The sequence below is a fragment of the Ipomoea nil genome, unplaced genomic scaffold, assembly GCF_001879475.1.
Source record: "Ipomoea nil cultivar Tokyo-kokei standard unplaced genomic scaffold, Asagao_1.1 scaffold2159, whole genome shotgun sequence".
In the NCBI taxonomy this organism is placed as follows: Eukaryota; Viridiplantae; Streptophyta; class Magnoliopsida; order Solanales; family Convolvulaceae; genus Ipomoea; species Ipomoea nil.
In genome coordinates this window covers 207330-222371 of record NW_017618587.1, presented here as the reverse complement: position 1 = coordinate 222371, position 15042 = coordinate 207330, and the positions used below count along the sequence as shown (strand labels likewise).

General features: G+C 33.9%; 1 protein-coding gene across 1 annotated transcript; it reads right to left on the bottom strand.

Moving 5' to 3' along the window:
* Positions 1-235: 235 nt before the first annotated feature.
* On the bottom strand, positions 236-3460 carry LOC109149481 (ribosomal RNA small subunit methyltransferase G). The gene is made up of 7 exons (XM_019297270.1): positions 3202-3460; positions 2929-3121; positions 2466-2575; positions 2307-2385; positions 2158-2225; positions 1732-1798; positions 236-1462 (listed from the first exon to the last, which is right to left on the bottom strand). The coding sequence occupies exons 1-7, from the start codon at positions 3427-3429 to the stop codon at positions 1350-1352; spliced, it is 858 nt and encodes a 285-aa protein (XP_019152815.1). The 5' UTR covers positions 3430-3460; the 3' UTR covers positions 236-1349.
* Between the last annotated feature and the right edge of the window lie 11582 nt (positions 3461-15042).

Below are 15042 nucleotides of genomic sequence, written 5' to 3'. Positions count from 1 at the left end.
CAACAATCGATGGCGTTGGTAACAATCTCTGGACAATGCTTGAGTGATTCAAAGATTTTAGGCGCATATGTCAAAGCTTTGAAGCTTTGTCATTAAGAAAGTAAAAGGTAATTCGTATGTTTTGACAATTATAATTCGTTTACCAATACCAAATCATATTCTTTGTATTATTAATTATAAGAAAAATTGTTAGTAAAGATTCATATTTTACTAAACAGTAGTATTTCATATTTTTATCATAATTTCAATGAAAATGTTGATATACCAAGAAGAATCAGATACTAACGAGGTATGTATATAATAAGAGGGAAATCCCAATCCATCAACATGTAAATACTACACAATATCTCATATTTAAGCTGGCTGCATAAAAATTTATCTATATAACCATATCTATACGTAAAAATGAAACAGAGAAAAGAGAAATCAGTTCTTTTGGGTTGTCTTGTGGTACTTATCCTTGACCCACTGAAGGCCAACAGAAGTACCATTCTTGACCTTCTTGATGCCGGTCGCAGCCATAGCTTTGGTCTTCCCAAGCCCTTCACCCACCTTCACTTTCATCCCACCATTGCCAGACCTGCTTTTCTTGGTTTCTTTAGATGAAGTTGTATGCTCTGAATTGAAGTCCCATTGATCTGCCCATGACGACTCATACGTGCCACTTCTATCCATTTTCTTCAAAATCTTTAGCTAATTGATAACTGAACACAGGATTTAGAGAACAGAGAAGAAGCAAGGTACATATAAGATTGGAGGTAGGGGTCTGGCGGCTTATCCTCTATATAATGTGGTCTGTGATGTGAATGTTGATTGGTATTAGTCAACAAATAAAGCTAAGTACCAAAATGTCAACTTTATTTAATTCACAAAATAAATGTCAGCATTAATTAATACATTATAATAGAGAGAAACGTACATGTAGGAGGTCTTATAATAAGCAACATGAATAGGAAACAGAAGAGAGGAGGTTTTTTTTTTTTTTTTTTTTTTTTTCTGTCTTCTGCAGAGGATGGTTTATATCAGCGGAACTGGTTTTCTGTGCATTTCTGCTGTGCTGTGCTGCAATTAGCAGCTTCAAGAACAGATTCAGGAGCCACCACCACTCAGCTCTTTCTCCAGTACCTCCCAAAAATGCCGATCAATTTCATGGCAGTGAGCCACAAAGTTGGTAACATCTTGTTTATACTGGTAAGAATAGTTTCAAATTTGAGGGAAGAGTGTTTGCACATAGCTCCTGTCATTTGGGCATTGACCATTGCACCCTACTTCAAATGTGAGGTGCTGTCCTATTATCAAAGCTGCTGTACAAGTAGGAAAACTTAGCAGGGGTATAAAATTCACCATATTTAAAGAGGTAACTTTGCTGGAGTTCCTGGATCTCTGGGATATTTCTTTGGGGTTGGACCACCTTTCAAGCAAACGATGGCAGTTCTCTGCCCATACTTACTGTGTGAATCAACTGGTTTTTGAAAACAAATGGACAAATGTGTTAACACAAGCCAAAAGATGGTAGAAGAGGGGTAGGGCGAAGAGGACCTCACCAATCAACAGGGAACTAGACTTTAATAGGTTTTAAACTCTTATCACGATATACATTTACATTCAAAATGGGTAAGATCATTATTCTTTAAACTATCATCAAATGTGAAAGATTGGCTAGGATTATATTATTCTTTCATGACTAGCCAGATCAAAGATTCACTTGTCAAAACCCAAAAAGGAACATACCATAGCAAGTTTGCCATAGAGTTGCACCCATCAAATGTATTGCTCTCTCTGCTCTTCTCACTTCCTCCTGTGGGACATGTTTAAAGAGGGAACTGGGTAATTCTCATGAAAGTCCAAACAAAGATTTATATATGCTTCTTGAAATGTTAGGTAAACCGTGAGAAGTCATTTTTCATTTGATTACTTATCTACTCCTAACTTCCTCTAGTGAAGTGTCAATCATATATCATATCTAGCACAGAAATTGGATCCTTACATAGAATAGGTCACTATACAGATTAAATATGAGAACTCCATTTACCATGAGACACACAAAGTACTTTATTCACTAAAGCTAACTGAAACTCATTAAAAAAGGAAATGCATTCAGAAAATAAACATAGGTTCTATTTGTTTCTAGTTCAGAGAGATGGCAAGAAGAGGAACCTGAGGATCATGACCCTTTGCAGCTACAAACAAGCCACCAACGCGAACGAGAGGAAGGCAATATTCAGCTGAACAATGAAAACATAATCATAAAAAGAATTATGCTATAATGCCACTATGAATAAAAAGGGGAAAAAAATGTAACCTACCTAAAATTCTCATTTCTGCAACTGCTCTGGCTATTGCAACATCAAATGACTCTCTGAAGTTCTGATTTTGCCCTAAATTCTGTCCTATTTAAAGTTTAAGAGTTGCATTATGTGTGGAAGAAGATGAGTAAATCTCAATGAAATAAGAAAAGAAAATACCTCAGCCCTTTCTCTTATAACTTCCACATTTGACAGACCAGTTTCCCCAGCCACATGCTCCAAAAATTGGCATCGCTTATTCAAAGATTCTAGAAGTGTCACTTTCCAATCTACAAAAACACAATAAGCTTCTTTGTATCACACACAAAAAAAAAAAAAAAATCATACTTAAAAAAAAATGTTATATGCCCACTTTTTAAAATGGGTTATAAATTTGACAAATGTTTAGGAAAACAAGGGAAAAAATGTTGCACTGGTCAAAATCATGAGAACTGGAGGAACTACTTGGAACTTAATTGGAAAACGTTTCCCTTGTTGATTACAGTTTAAATTCCATATCAAAATAGTATTTTCTTTCCTACACAGTAAACGAACCAAACAAGTAAATAGGCACAGAATTGAACTTGCACTTACACTTAAGCATACAAAAAAAGCTAGAAAAATGTAAAATTGAATCAATTACCAGGGCAAGCAATAGCTAATATAAGTCCAGGAAGCCCCGCTCCAGTGCCTACATCGACAATCTTAAGATTCTCAGAAGAAGCACCACAACGTGACACATAGGAATTTCGAATCGGCTCGATAATTGCAAGCGAGTCCTCGATGTGTCTTTCCATGACCTCACTTTCCTCCCTCACCGCCGTGAGATTCATTTTCTGCAAGCAGTAAAATCTCAAAGGTTTCACATATAAGATACAGGCACATGCACATAACAGAGAAACATATTGAAAGGAACCTGGTTCCACTGGAGAAGAGAATCGATGTAGACATGGACTTGTTGCTTCTGGTGAGAATTGAGGGCTCCGAAATGGGGAGTGGCAGGAGGTGCGGCGGAGGCGACGGTGACCAAGGATTTGCTGATTGGTTTAAGGACGGAAGTTTTGGGAGGTGAAAGGTGTTTGAAAAAAGTCCCGACAGAAAATGGATGCAACAGAGGAAAGCTGTGGGCTCTGCAGCTTAGCATCTTTGGCGCGACAATCTGGAGGGAAGGCCTGGGGGCGTTTGTATACCGTTGCCCGTTTGTTGGGTTTGAAAAGCAGGACGTGCATGTGAAGCTAGCTGGCCCATTTGTTAGTTGGCCCATTTTCAGTGAAAGCTAGATGCTCTTATTCACGGGCATAACAGAAAAAAGTTGTATATTCCACAAGGTATAATAATATCATTAAATAAGAATGTTCATTCTTTGCATATATACTCAAAATTATTATTCCCTTCGTCCATTTTATGTGTCTGATTCGGTTAATAAGACTTGACGAAGTTATTTTTAATTCAATTTTTCATAATATAAAGTTTATGAATAGATTTATAGTTAATGTAGTTTAGAGATTATTTATATTGTAAGATTATTGATTGAAACATTAACGTTGTGTGATATTAGAGGAGTCAGTCTGTTGTGGTTGGCTAAACATCAGTTGCAATATTACCATGTCCATATCACTAAAGAAAACAAAAGAAAAAAAGGGCCGGAAAGAAAGCAAAAGAGTGAACTTTTTATTATGTTTGGCTTCTAATGTTGTTTGGTATGAAAAAAGGAAAAAAGGAAAAAAAGAAAAAAATATTATATTCCATCTTTGAGTCCCACTTTCTAAGCCAATGAACATGTTGGCCACAAAAGAATTCACTGTACTGGATGAAAAAAGAAGAAATTACTTTTCCAGAGTCAAACAAGAAGTGATTACCATGCCTGGCCTGTCTAATCGCTCATCTATTACCCCAACCCCAAGTAAAATCCTATAAAATAAATTACTATTCAAAACCTTATAACTTTTTAAATATTCTATCCATTTTTTAAATACTTTGTGATCAAGCAACATAAATAACTCTCTTAAGTGAAAGATTATCCCGTGAAAGTAAAAGTTAAATTAAAATATAGTACATATAATATTTTTGATTAAATATATAATCCCATCAGATTCCAATGAAGCACAGGCAGGCCATCTGACCGAATGTACGTTCCAACGTATTCATTCAAAAATCCAATGATTCTCTTATTGTATCCCTCTAACATTCCGGAGTTCCATGATGCATTTAGCTTTGATATATTCCTCTGATCTGCATTCCTTCTTTATTTTATCCACTACGTTACTCATCAAGTGCAGTTTGGCAGTCTTTATCTAAACCCAATAAAGCTAGCATATATGTATGCGGGCACCCTACCAGAATAAGATCAGAGCCAGCATATTCATATATTCACCCATCCATCTAACCCCATATTTATATACTACATAATACATATACAGCCCTATACACCCTTTTTCCTGTTTCCAACTTTTCTTATAAAATTCAACTACTTTCACCTCCAACATATTTCACCTTTACACCCAACCATGTTTGCTAACCCCCATTACTTAATTTATTCAATTCAATTCCCTCCCCCCGGCCACTATATCTTTCTTCTTCAATTCCATTTCGATCATTATATTTTTCATCTATCATTCATATAATATTATGTTTTTTGCTTTAGCTAGCTTCTAAATGTTTAGTGTTCTATGAATTCAAATCATATCCCACATAAACATTAACTAACCATCATCGTTCCGTAAATATATATTCACTTGATATTAAGAACATTATATATAATCAACCTCAAAAACTATATATATGCTAGTTATATCGAATGACAAAGATATATTTCTATATGCTTCGGATTTACACTAACAAATTAGAAACATTGTGATAGATCCAAGAGATGGAAAGCATTATATATGTGTACATGTGTAAATTTATTTTTGCTTGATTTACACCGTCATACATATATAGTGTGTAAATTTATGTTTGCCCGATATGATTTACACGTAGCGTCATACATATATAGTTGACTGGGATGAAATTTTGGGTGCATTCGAGTTGGTGAATGGGGCAGAGTACGTTTAACATAGAAATGTTGGTTCGTTGTTGATGAGATGGTAGGGCCTGGTTTTAGGGTAAAGCATGAAAGAGTTAGCTAGCACCATGTGCATTTTCATCATATATAATTTTGTACATCAGTACAGTAGAGTAGAGTTGAGAGTTGAGAATATAATATTATGTGGGATCGGAGTGGGGGGTGGGGTGAAGACTTAAGAGAGAGAGAGAGAGAGTCCATGCCAATTGCCAATTGCCAATTGCCAATTGCGAATTTGGCAGTGCACGCAATACTACATTGGATTTATTGTTAATGCGGGGTTTGAAAGCCAAACACCAAACAGCAATCATAATGTCTTCCTCATCCTCCTCCTTCTCCACCACCCCTCTGACTCTTCATCGCCGCCATCATTACACCCTCCACACTACTTTCTTTATCTTCTTCATCCACCAACCCCACTCCCCCCACCACCCGCTCTTCTCCTCATCAAACCCCTCCATCAAAGAAGAAGAAGAAGACGAAGAAGATGTTGTTGAAGCATTAGGGTTAGGTTTCCTCCACCCACCACTCAAACCCTAACTCTACACCTGCAGATCACGTCGTCGTCGTCTTCTGTGTGATCCCTTCAGATTCCAGAGGTCACGTTGCCTGCTCACACATCTCTCTCTCCCTTTCTTCCATATGGGGAATCAAGCATCATGGTCCGATTGCTTTCCATCTGCTACCTGCAGCCTAGCTCGCTACCACCTACATCAACAACAACAACAACAATCATAGTACTGTTAAACCTTCCTTTGCCTCGATCTTCCGTGTTTCATTTCTTAAGTTGTTATTATTATCATCATATTTATTTAAACTCGATCTAGGTTTCCTTACTTCATATTTCCATTTTGTTTTTCCCTTTAATTTGGGTTTTCAGAGTTGATCTACCTGCTTAGCTAGCTTAGCTTGTTTGTTCCATCTTCAGCGTGGTTTAATTAATTGCAGAAAACCCTAAATATACTTGTGTGTGTGATGAGCGAAAATTCCTGCACATTTATTATATTATTATACGGAGTATTCTTCTTAGTTTATGTTTGTTCCTAATATAATAATATATCACATCTCATCATCTTTAATACTACCTTCTTTAATCACAGCGATATGCAACATATGTTATATATATGTCTTTTGTTCATGAAATTTCTTTTTTTTTTTTTTTTTTTCCTTTTTAAATTTTTATTTTTCCATCTGATCTGATTATCTATGGTAATAAATTTGATCAACTGTGATAGCATAGTTCAAGTAGCTTGGCCGGATCTGATCTCATTTTTGTTGTGATATTTGTTTAAATTAAAGCTGAAGCTATCATTCATGGACATCCAGGACCAAAGTGCTGATCTATGTTTTACTGTCATTAACGTTGTGATCGATAAAAATAAAAATAACTGTAGGTAGCTAACAAGCTGACAGTAGTCAATGGAACTATATATATGTATGGAATATAATATAATGATGAGCTCATAGAAAGCAATGCTCTTAACAGTACAACTTATATTCTTATTCTTACTCAGATCAGTATATGATATCAGTACTGTTTGACTTGGCTATACCTCAACCTTATCACCTTGCATATATATATAGCTAGGCCTAAATATACTAGCCGGCCTCTCTCTCTATATATATATATAGAGAGAGAGAGAATCATATATATGCATAGCATCTGAACCTGAATTGCATGCCATTTCCATGTAAGAAATTTGAGAATTTATGTTTGTGACGATGTTCTTGTTTTACCTCTTTCTCTTCCATCGATGCTAGATAGCTTTATAGAGAGGAATTGAAGTCAACCCACTTACATATATATGCCTATATATGCGTGTCACAACATATCTAAATTAGTTTGCATTTTAAAATATTTTATATTAATTGAAGTATTAAATTAATATATTGTTTTTACATTTCAAATTTTATCTCTCACAATAAGACGAATTATATAAACTTTTTACTTTAACGTGAGCACAACTTTAATGAAACATGATAGAAGAATAATTGAGTGACTTTAACGTAACATGACAAGATTAAAGACAGATGTCATGTGTATAAATTCATCTGTATTTCATCCATCAGTCTAATAATACATAAAAGTATGGAAACAAAATAAAGGTTGTACGTGTCGGTAAAATTTCAAGATGTGACGTGCAAGAACGGATGGGAATGGAGATTGTTGTATGTACCTTCATGGAGGCCTATATGCATGCATTTCATCTATGTGTATTGAATGGCGGACTAGCTTAGCTTAGCTAATGTCCAATATTGACTTGCATGTTTGGAGACAACTTTTCTCAAACGGTTCATTTTATCAATCAGGAATGAATAACGTAACACAGATTTTTGGCAGCTTCTACGTACGTGTAAATCATGTTTTATGCATCAAATGTGAATCAAACCACATTAGCATCGTACTACCTCTTTTACGTTTGAGCTGAGTTAATAAAACTTTTGCGGCCTTGAAAGGGGTCGTCGAGTGTATGAAGTATAATTTTCGTATAGCAAAATACGAGTTTAATTATATTTTTTTCAACACTATCTTGATTTAGCCCGGCCCGTTGCATAAGGTCTTTTTAATGTTATTTACCTCTACAGTATAATTTGCTCCTATTACATAAAAGCGGGACTCCCCTCGTCATCCAATAAAACGTACTTTTGATTGCAAATAAAGAAATGATATGATGCATTATAGGTGGGTGGGTGCATGCACTTAATAATTTTGATATATAAGTGTCTCAATTCGATCTAATTCTATACTTTTATTTACAACAGCATGCACTTGTAAAGTGATGTGCGAATATTGTTTAATCTTGAATTTTCCAGTTTGGGCCTCAAAACTTTTAATGCAATTAAGAGATCAGAGCACTTGAAGAAAACTTAGTGGCCTAACAAAGAGCATCTATCGCATCCTAAATTGAAATCAAAGCCCAGACAGAAACTTCATTTGGATCCACGAATCTACAGCACACATTTAAGTACCTTACCATTTGATCATTTATACAAGTGACATTTTGTATTATTTGAGTATTTGATACATGTATATATGTTGATATGATAGATGAAACACTTATCATTGTGTCAAAAGTTATAGTTAATATTAAATGTCAACAAGTACTTTACTTACCACTCGTTAAAAGTGAAGTAGTTAAACACCAAATATGCTTTAATTTTCTAATTTCTGACCGAAAAATAAAAATGAAAAAAATGCGAATGGCCTTCCGGCAAATGTTTCAATTGGAAGTCAGTAATGTTACCCAATTGGGATTGGGTTTCTATCTTCGGACAAAAAACAAATCACTAGTGTCATTCTATTTTTGTTATTAGTTTTTTGAAAAGAGCCCGCGCGGCATTTATTGGAAATATGCTGAAATAGCGTCTGGCGGACCATTGTCCGAGTACATCGGTGCTGAATAATTAAAGGCCGAAGTGGCTAAAATATGTGCTAAATGATTATCTGATCTAGGAACATAATTAACTGAAACATAATCAAAGGAAACCATCCAGTTTCTGCAGGTGTCAATGGCATAATTAACTAGTGTCATTCTATTTTTGTTATTAGTTAAACAAATGATGGATAATAAAAAGTTTTCCAACTAGCAGTACGTGTATAACAAAAAGTCCTAAATTAAAATACATATTTCAATTCGGAGTCCTAAACGAACAATTCATCTTATGAGAGTCACATTTATATGACATGCATATTATATTCGAGCAATTACGTTACGTGTTGTCTTGGATGTGGTTGTTAACATGTTGGGTTGCATTGTCTGCTTCCTCTTTCTTTAATTTGTTCCTTAACGCAACAAGATCAATTCATGGCTAAGCTAGTCTTTTATTTTTGTCAAGGGTCTTTAAGGTGCACTGGTGTATCCGGTACAGCTGTGCAGTGATTTAATGATGTATATTAATTAGGTCAAAATTATTATAAATCACAAGATCATAATGATACACATGTTAACAGAGTTTCTCTTTTAAACCTAATTATATATATATTGGGGAGTAGAAATGACGAGTCACCCTCTTCCATCCCCCAACTACCAAAACTGAATTATGAATTCCCCCGCCGCTATAAAAGACCGGCCATATGAAAAGAAAAGATCAGAGTAGATGGAGAAAATGATGAATATAAGAGTTGCGTTGAGATGTGTATTGATGATGGGTAGCATCCTGATGAGCTGGAGCTTGGCGGAAAGATCAACGGTGGTGGTGGTGGAGGGGTCGAGTTTCTGCGGTTCCAAGTGCGCAGCGAGGTGCTCCAAAGCAGGGCGGCATGGCAGATGCCTCAAGTATTGTGGAATATGCTGTGAGAAGTGCCACTGTGTTCCTTCTGGCACGTTTGGACACAAGGACGACTGCCCTTGTTACAGGGACATGGAGAACTCTAAGGGAAGACCTAAGTGCCCTTAATTACATATACCTTTTTTATTTTTTTATTTTGTTATTTTAGTACCCCGAATGGAGACCTTCTATATGAAAAATAATAGTGATGATGTCATCAAATTGTTAGGTACTTGGTATCCTATACTTTTGTTGGTATGTCTACTCTTATATGAGTCTCTATATTCTCCAAATAAAAAAAAAAATAATATATATATATATATATATATATATATATATATATATATATATAATATTTTAATATGATATGATGTAGGAGTCGATATATATCATACAGGCCGGTAGATCAGAGTGTTTTTCTTTTTCTTATGGGGTGTGGAAATATGGAGAAAAAAAGAAAGTTGCGGCTGGGGATATGGATGGTTTAGTGGTGGAAAAGATTAAGAGCAATTTGAATAATCCAATTCCATCAATCAATCGTTTTCATTATGAAAAAAGGGTTCACTAAATGCACTAAATTAAATAGAGGATTTGGACTTGTAACCACAAAGCACAAACTTTATTGCATTCTTAAAACCTAAAAAAAAAATTCAGACTTTACGCAAAGCAGCGCAGTCTTTACATATATAGTTCACAAAGTTGGGCGGCTAGATTCATGAGAGAGACATGCATGCATATAATTAAGGGTTTTGAATTTGTATGGTCCGAGTTTTATATGTATAGTTGCATGGATGTACTACAGATTTTTCTGGACGAGAAACCAACGTACAAAAAGTGGAATTTCCTTTGCTTACCAGTTAAGAACTTCGATTGCCATATATACACCTATATACATACATATATCAAAACCAACTTCATGTCGAAGGTCATGGATATGGACTATAGTCCACGTCTTGCTTGAAACTCGCACACGTAAGTTGAAAGAAAACACATGCTTCAATTAATAAAATATTTAACGTCTTTCTCTCATAATAATCCATAACAGATCCACTTCGATTTCCTACAAGGACATGATAATATGACATAGTATTGTATAATTTTTTAAATTGTTATTTGTTAATGAACGTTAAAATTTAATAAACTTAAAGATAAGGCAGGGAACATTTTTATATTAATAATAATAAACTTAAGGGAAATTTAAATTTGAGAAGATCGATTATATATACAAACAGACTATTATTGTGATTTGTACGTGCATATTATGAAAAGTTTCTTCTCTTTTTTTTTTTTTTTTTGTTTTTTTTTTTTGTTTTGTTTTTTGGTTTGTCCTCATCTTTAAACTTAACTAAAAGCTAGCACGCACTAATGGTGCAGAATGTATTGGAAACGTTAAGAAGTGAACAAATTAGAGCCCAATTAGTCCTGGTTTATCAATTCAGATACAGTGTTAGTGGGCAGAAAGCATTCTTATTTCTTTCTACTTTATTTGTTGCTTTTAAACATCAGAATGATATGCATTCTAAATAATGGGCCCTATACTTTCTTAAATATATCCAAATTTATTTCCAAGGAAGATATATCCATTACAAATATAAAGACTTGAAATATATGACAAATTTTATTTAAATTACGTAAGTGTTCCATACTAAAATAATTTTAAATTTTATTAATTATTACAAGTCTTTTCAAGTTAGTGGTAATGGTTTATCATATCGATCTCATGTTAAAGTTAAAGATTGTTACTTAAACTTTTTAATATGATTTCAGGAAGTATATATCAATTGAAAATTCAAAGATTAAACATATCTTGAATGGGAAACGTAGGCAAGAAACATTAATATTGTTTGAGATAAAAGGCATGCATGACATTTTTGTACTTGATAAGAATAATGATCTTTAATTTATTGGCAGTAGATAATTTGAATCTCATGTCGCACGCATCAAAAAGTTCCTTTTTCCTTTTTATTTTTATTTTGTTAATGGACAAAAAAGCTGTACAGATAAATTAAATTAAACAAAAATCAGAAACGTGAAAACATGTTTAAATCTGACGAAAAAGTAGTCATGTATAAGCTGGCATGGTTTCAAGTTTCAACCCGAGCTAACTGTATATATATGTAATTGACTATGGTCATAATAATTATCCTACTAGTTTATTTTATTAATTAAGTATATATGTTTTAATTACACAGGGTTGACTTCAATCAATATATTATATTGTTTGATGAATCTAAAATTAAGCTTACTTACAACCCAGTCAAATAAATGTTGGAAAAAAAATCAAGAAAAATAAAAAAAAAAATTATTCATGAAATGAAAATAAAAGTAAACAATTTTCGTCAATATTCTCAGCCTGAAAATTCCTAGCTACATACAAACGAACAAACACTGCACGTTTAGTCTTCCAATTCACTCCAAAATAAAATAAACGATGCATGGTTGACCTTGATTACAATTCGAGTTGACCTCAACTAACTATACAATAGGATTTGCGCCATTCTGACCAATCTCAGCTCATGTATCTAGCTACTTAAATAATTTACACTTTAAATAGTAATAATACAATATAGTAGCTAGCTAGGTATGTAGGTAACATATATAGTTTAAGCAATGATTCCTCATAACATGCCAACCTATTCAAATTAAATTACTCTCTAAATTTGATTACTACAAATTAAATAAAAATGTTTTATAGAAGAATAATGCTACATGAAAAAATAATTTTTGAAAATCTCACAATCAAACATGGTAAATACAACTTTCTTTTATATTCATTTGTTAATATGAATTAATCGTTGTGAAATTTGTCTTTTTATATATAGGGTCAATATCATGTTAAAAGATGTGCATATGTAAAACATGCGATAAGATATGAGTCGTTGATTTGTCCTAGGTCTAAAAAATGAGAAAATTTGTCCATACTTATAATGTAAATAAACTTGTGAATATTTCTATAAATATGTGCACTTCAAAGTTATAAAATATTACCTATATGGTTATATGCCATCACATTTTTTAACTGATATTACTCTTTGTGCTTGTAGTATAAAACTATACACTTTAAATTTAGAAAAAAATATCAAAATGTCATTGTATTTTTATTTTTTTTCCCCTTCATTCAAGAGCATTGATTTGGACTAAATCAAGAGTTAAGATCTCATCCCATATTTTACCTTGACATCTCTTTTTATTTGATCCAAATTATATATATATATATATATATATATATATATATATATATATATACACACAAATTTGTATTAGTTATAGGATGGCAAATTTGATAAAGTCGTACTTCCATTATTGAATAATTCTTCAAGCTGAGTGTAAGTGATGTCAAAAGAAAAAGTTGATGTAATCATAAGTTATAATAGGAAGTTACTGTCGGACCTAAAGAATCCCCAATGGTTTAATTGGTCGGTGAACGTACTATTAAAAAAAAAAAGGAATAAGGGCCAAATTGGCCACTGAACGTAACGCGAAAGTGCAATCAGGCTACTCAACCTAAAAAAAGTGCAATTAGCCCATCCAACAGTCCAAATTCCTCCAATTTCACCTGCTAGCCGGTGGAAAGCCATTCTTTCCGGTTTCACGCTGATGTGGCATTCTACGTGGCATTAGTAGACAATTTCATTATTTCCTTCATTTATTCCCTTTTCCACCGTGTATTAACATCACCAAAACAACCCAAATCCACCCAAATTCCCAAATTGCTTCAGACTCCTTCCCTCTTCAACTTCCTTCGCTCTTCTTTCGCTTCTTGATTCCGAAAACCCTAGCCTTAGTCGTTCACTGGTTCCAAATATCGTTGTTCTTCTATTTCTCTTCTTCTTACAGACACCCTAGTCGCAGTGGTAAGTGCAATGGCTTTTTCTACTTCAAGGTCGTCTTCAACTTCTCCAAAATTACCGAATCGCAATTATACTCTCCAATACGAGCCATCTATGTACTGTAAATGCGGATTGAAATCCCCATTATGCACAGCTCGGGATAGTGGAATGAAATTTTTTGGATGCCAAAATTGGAAGGTTAGATTTTTTTACTTTTGTTATATCATTTTTTGTTTTAGTTTTCTTCAGAATTATCGTACTTTTTTCAGGGCAATGGATGTGGATTTTTCGTTTTCGTTGAGGATATTATGCAAGGAATTGGACCTATAGAGTATGAATCTACCAAAACAGATTTAATGGAGTTAAAAAGGCTTGTTAGAAGTTTAAGAGATGAAGTTGTGGTGGTCCAAACGAGATTGGGGAGTATTGAAGAAGCTATGAAGAAAATGGATGGAATTGGGCACCATAATTCTGTAAAAATGGCTAAAGTTGTAGTTGTAATTGTTTTAGCTGCCATGGTATGGTTTAATGTAAGTTTATGAAGAAACCTCAACTTGGTTGTATTATGTAAATTAATGCTAGCTGTCATGGTATGGTTTAATGCATTGTTGTTTACTGATTTTCAACTTTCAAGTTTATTTTGTTTAATGCTAGTTTATTGATATGGTCATCTTTGAGAGATGTTGGTATTATAATTGCAAATGAGTTAAGTGGTCATTTTAGGCAAGAATGGTCATGTTTATTGAACTGTTATAAGCCATCTGCCAATGAGTTAAGTGGTCATTTTAGGCCAGAATGGTCATGTTTATTGAATTGTTATAAGTCATCTACCAATGAGTTAAATGGTCATTTTATGCAAGAATGGTCATGTTTATTGAACTGTTATAAGCCATCTGTCAAACTGCAAGAAAAAAACATAACCAAGCAAAAGCTGCCAAACAGAAATCATACACCATAACTCATAAACCAGAAAAATTAAACCATAAAGCTGCCCAACAGAAACCATACACCATAACTCATAAACCAGAAAAATTAAACCATAAAGCTGCCAAACAGAAACCATACACCATAACTCATAAACCAGAAAATTAGGCTAGAAGTTACAAAATGCATTTGGCAGTAGCATTCACAAGTTTACACAGTTAATTAGGCTAGAAGTTACAAAATGCATATAGCAAAATATTAGGCTAGAAGTTGGCATTTGGCAGTAGCATTCACAACTTTACATAGTTAATAGCCAAAATATCATTACAAAAAGATTGTTCCACTAGAAGTCTAAATGCCCTAACTTCTGGAACTACTGATTCTTCTTGGTAGATGCACTTGTATTCCCTCCAACTGATAGCACTTGTTGTCCTCTTTGTCCAGGCTACATAACGCATAAAGGTTAATACATTAGTCACGGTAGTTATTAAATCTGAAATTATTTAAATATAAGAACAATGATTTACTTACATTTAATATTTGTGCTCCAGTATTTGGGTTGATGTATACACCAAAGCCACCTGATCTTTTTCTTTGTTTACTTCTCCTAGAAGTTGAGGCAGAAACTGGTGTAGAAGTCGAGGCAGAAGCACCACCTGAAACAGCAGAT

Bases quoted from the DNA above. Each gene is read 5' to 3' on its own strand.
- LOC109149481 (XM_019297270.1), bottom strand. From the start codon at position 3,429: ATGCTAAGCTGCAGAGCCCACAGCTTTCCTCTGTTGCATCCATTTTCT. The intron at 2,226-2,306 runs GTAGGTTACATT...TTCATTGTTCAG, and splicing joins TGCAGAAATGAGAATTTTAG to CTGAATATTGCCTTCCTCTC. The intron at 1,799-2,157 runs GTTCCTCTTCTT...CATGTCCCACAG, and splicing joins CAAAGGGTCATGATCCTCAG to GAGGAAGTGAGAAGAGCAGA.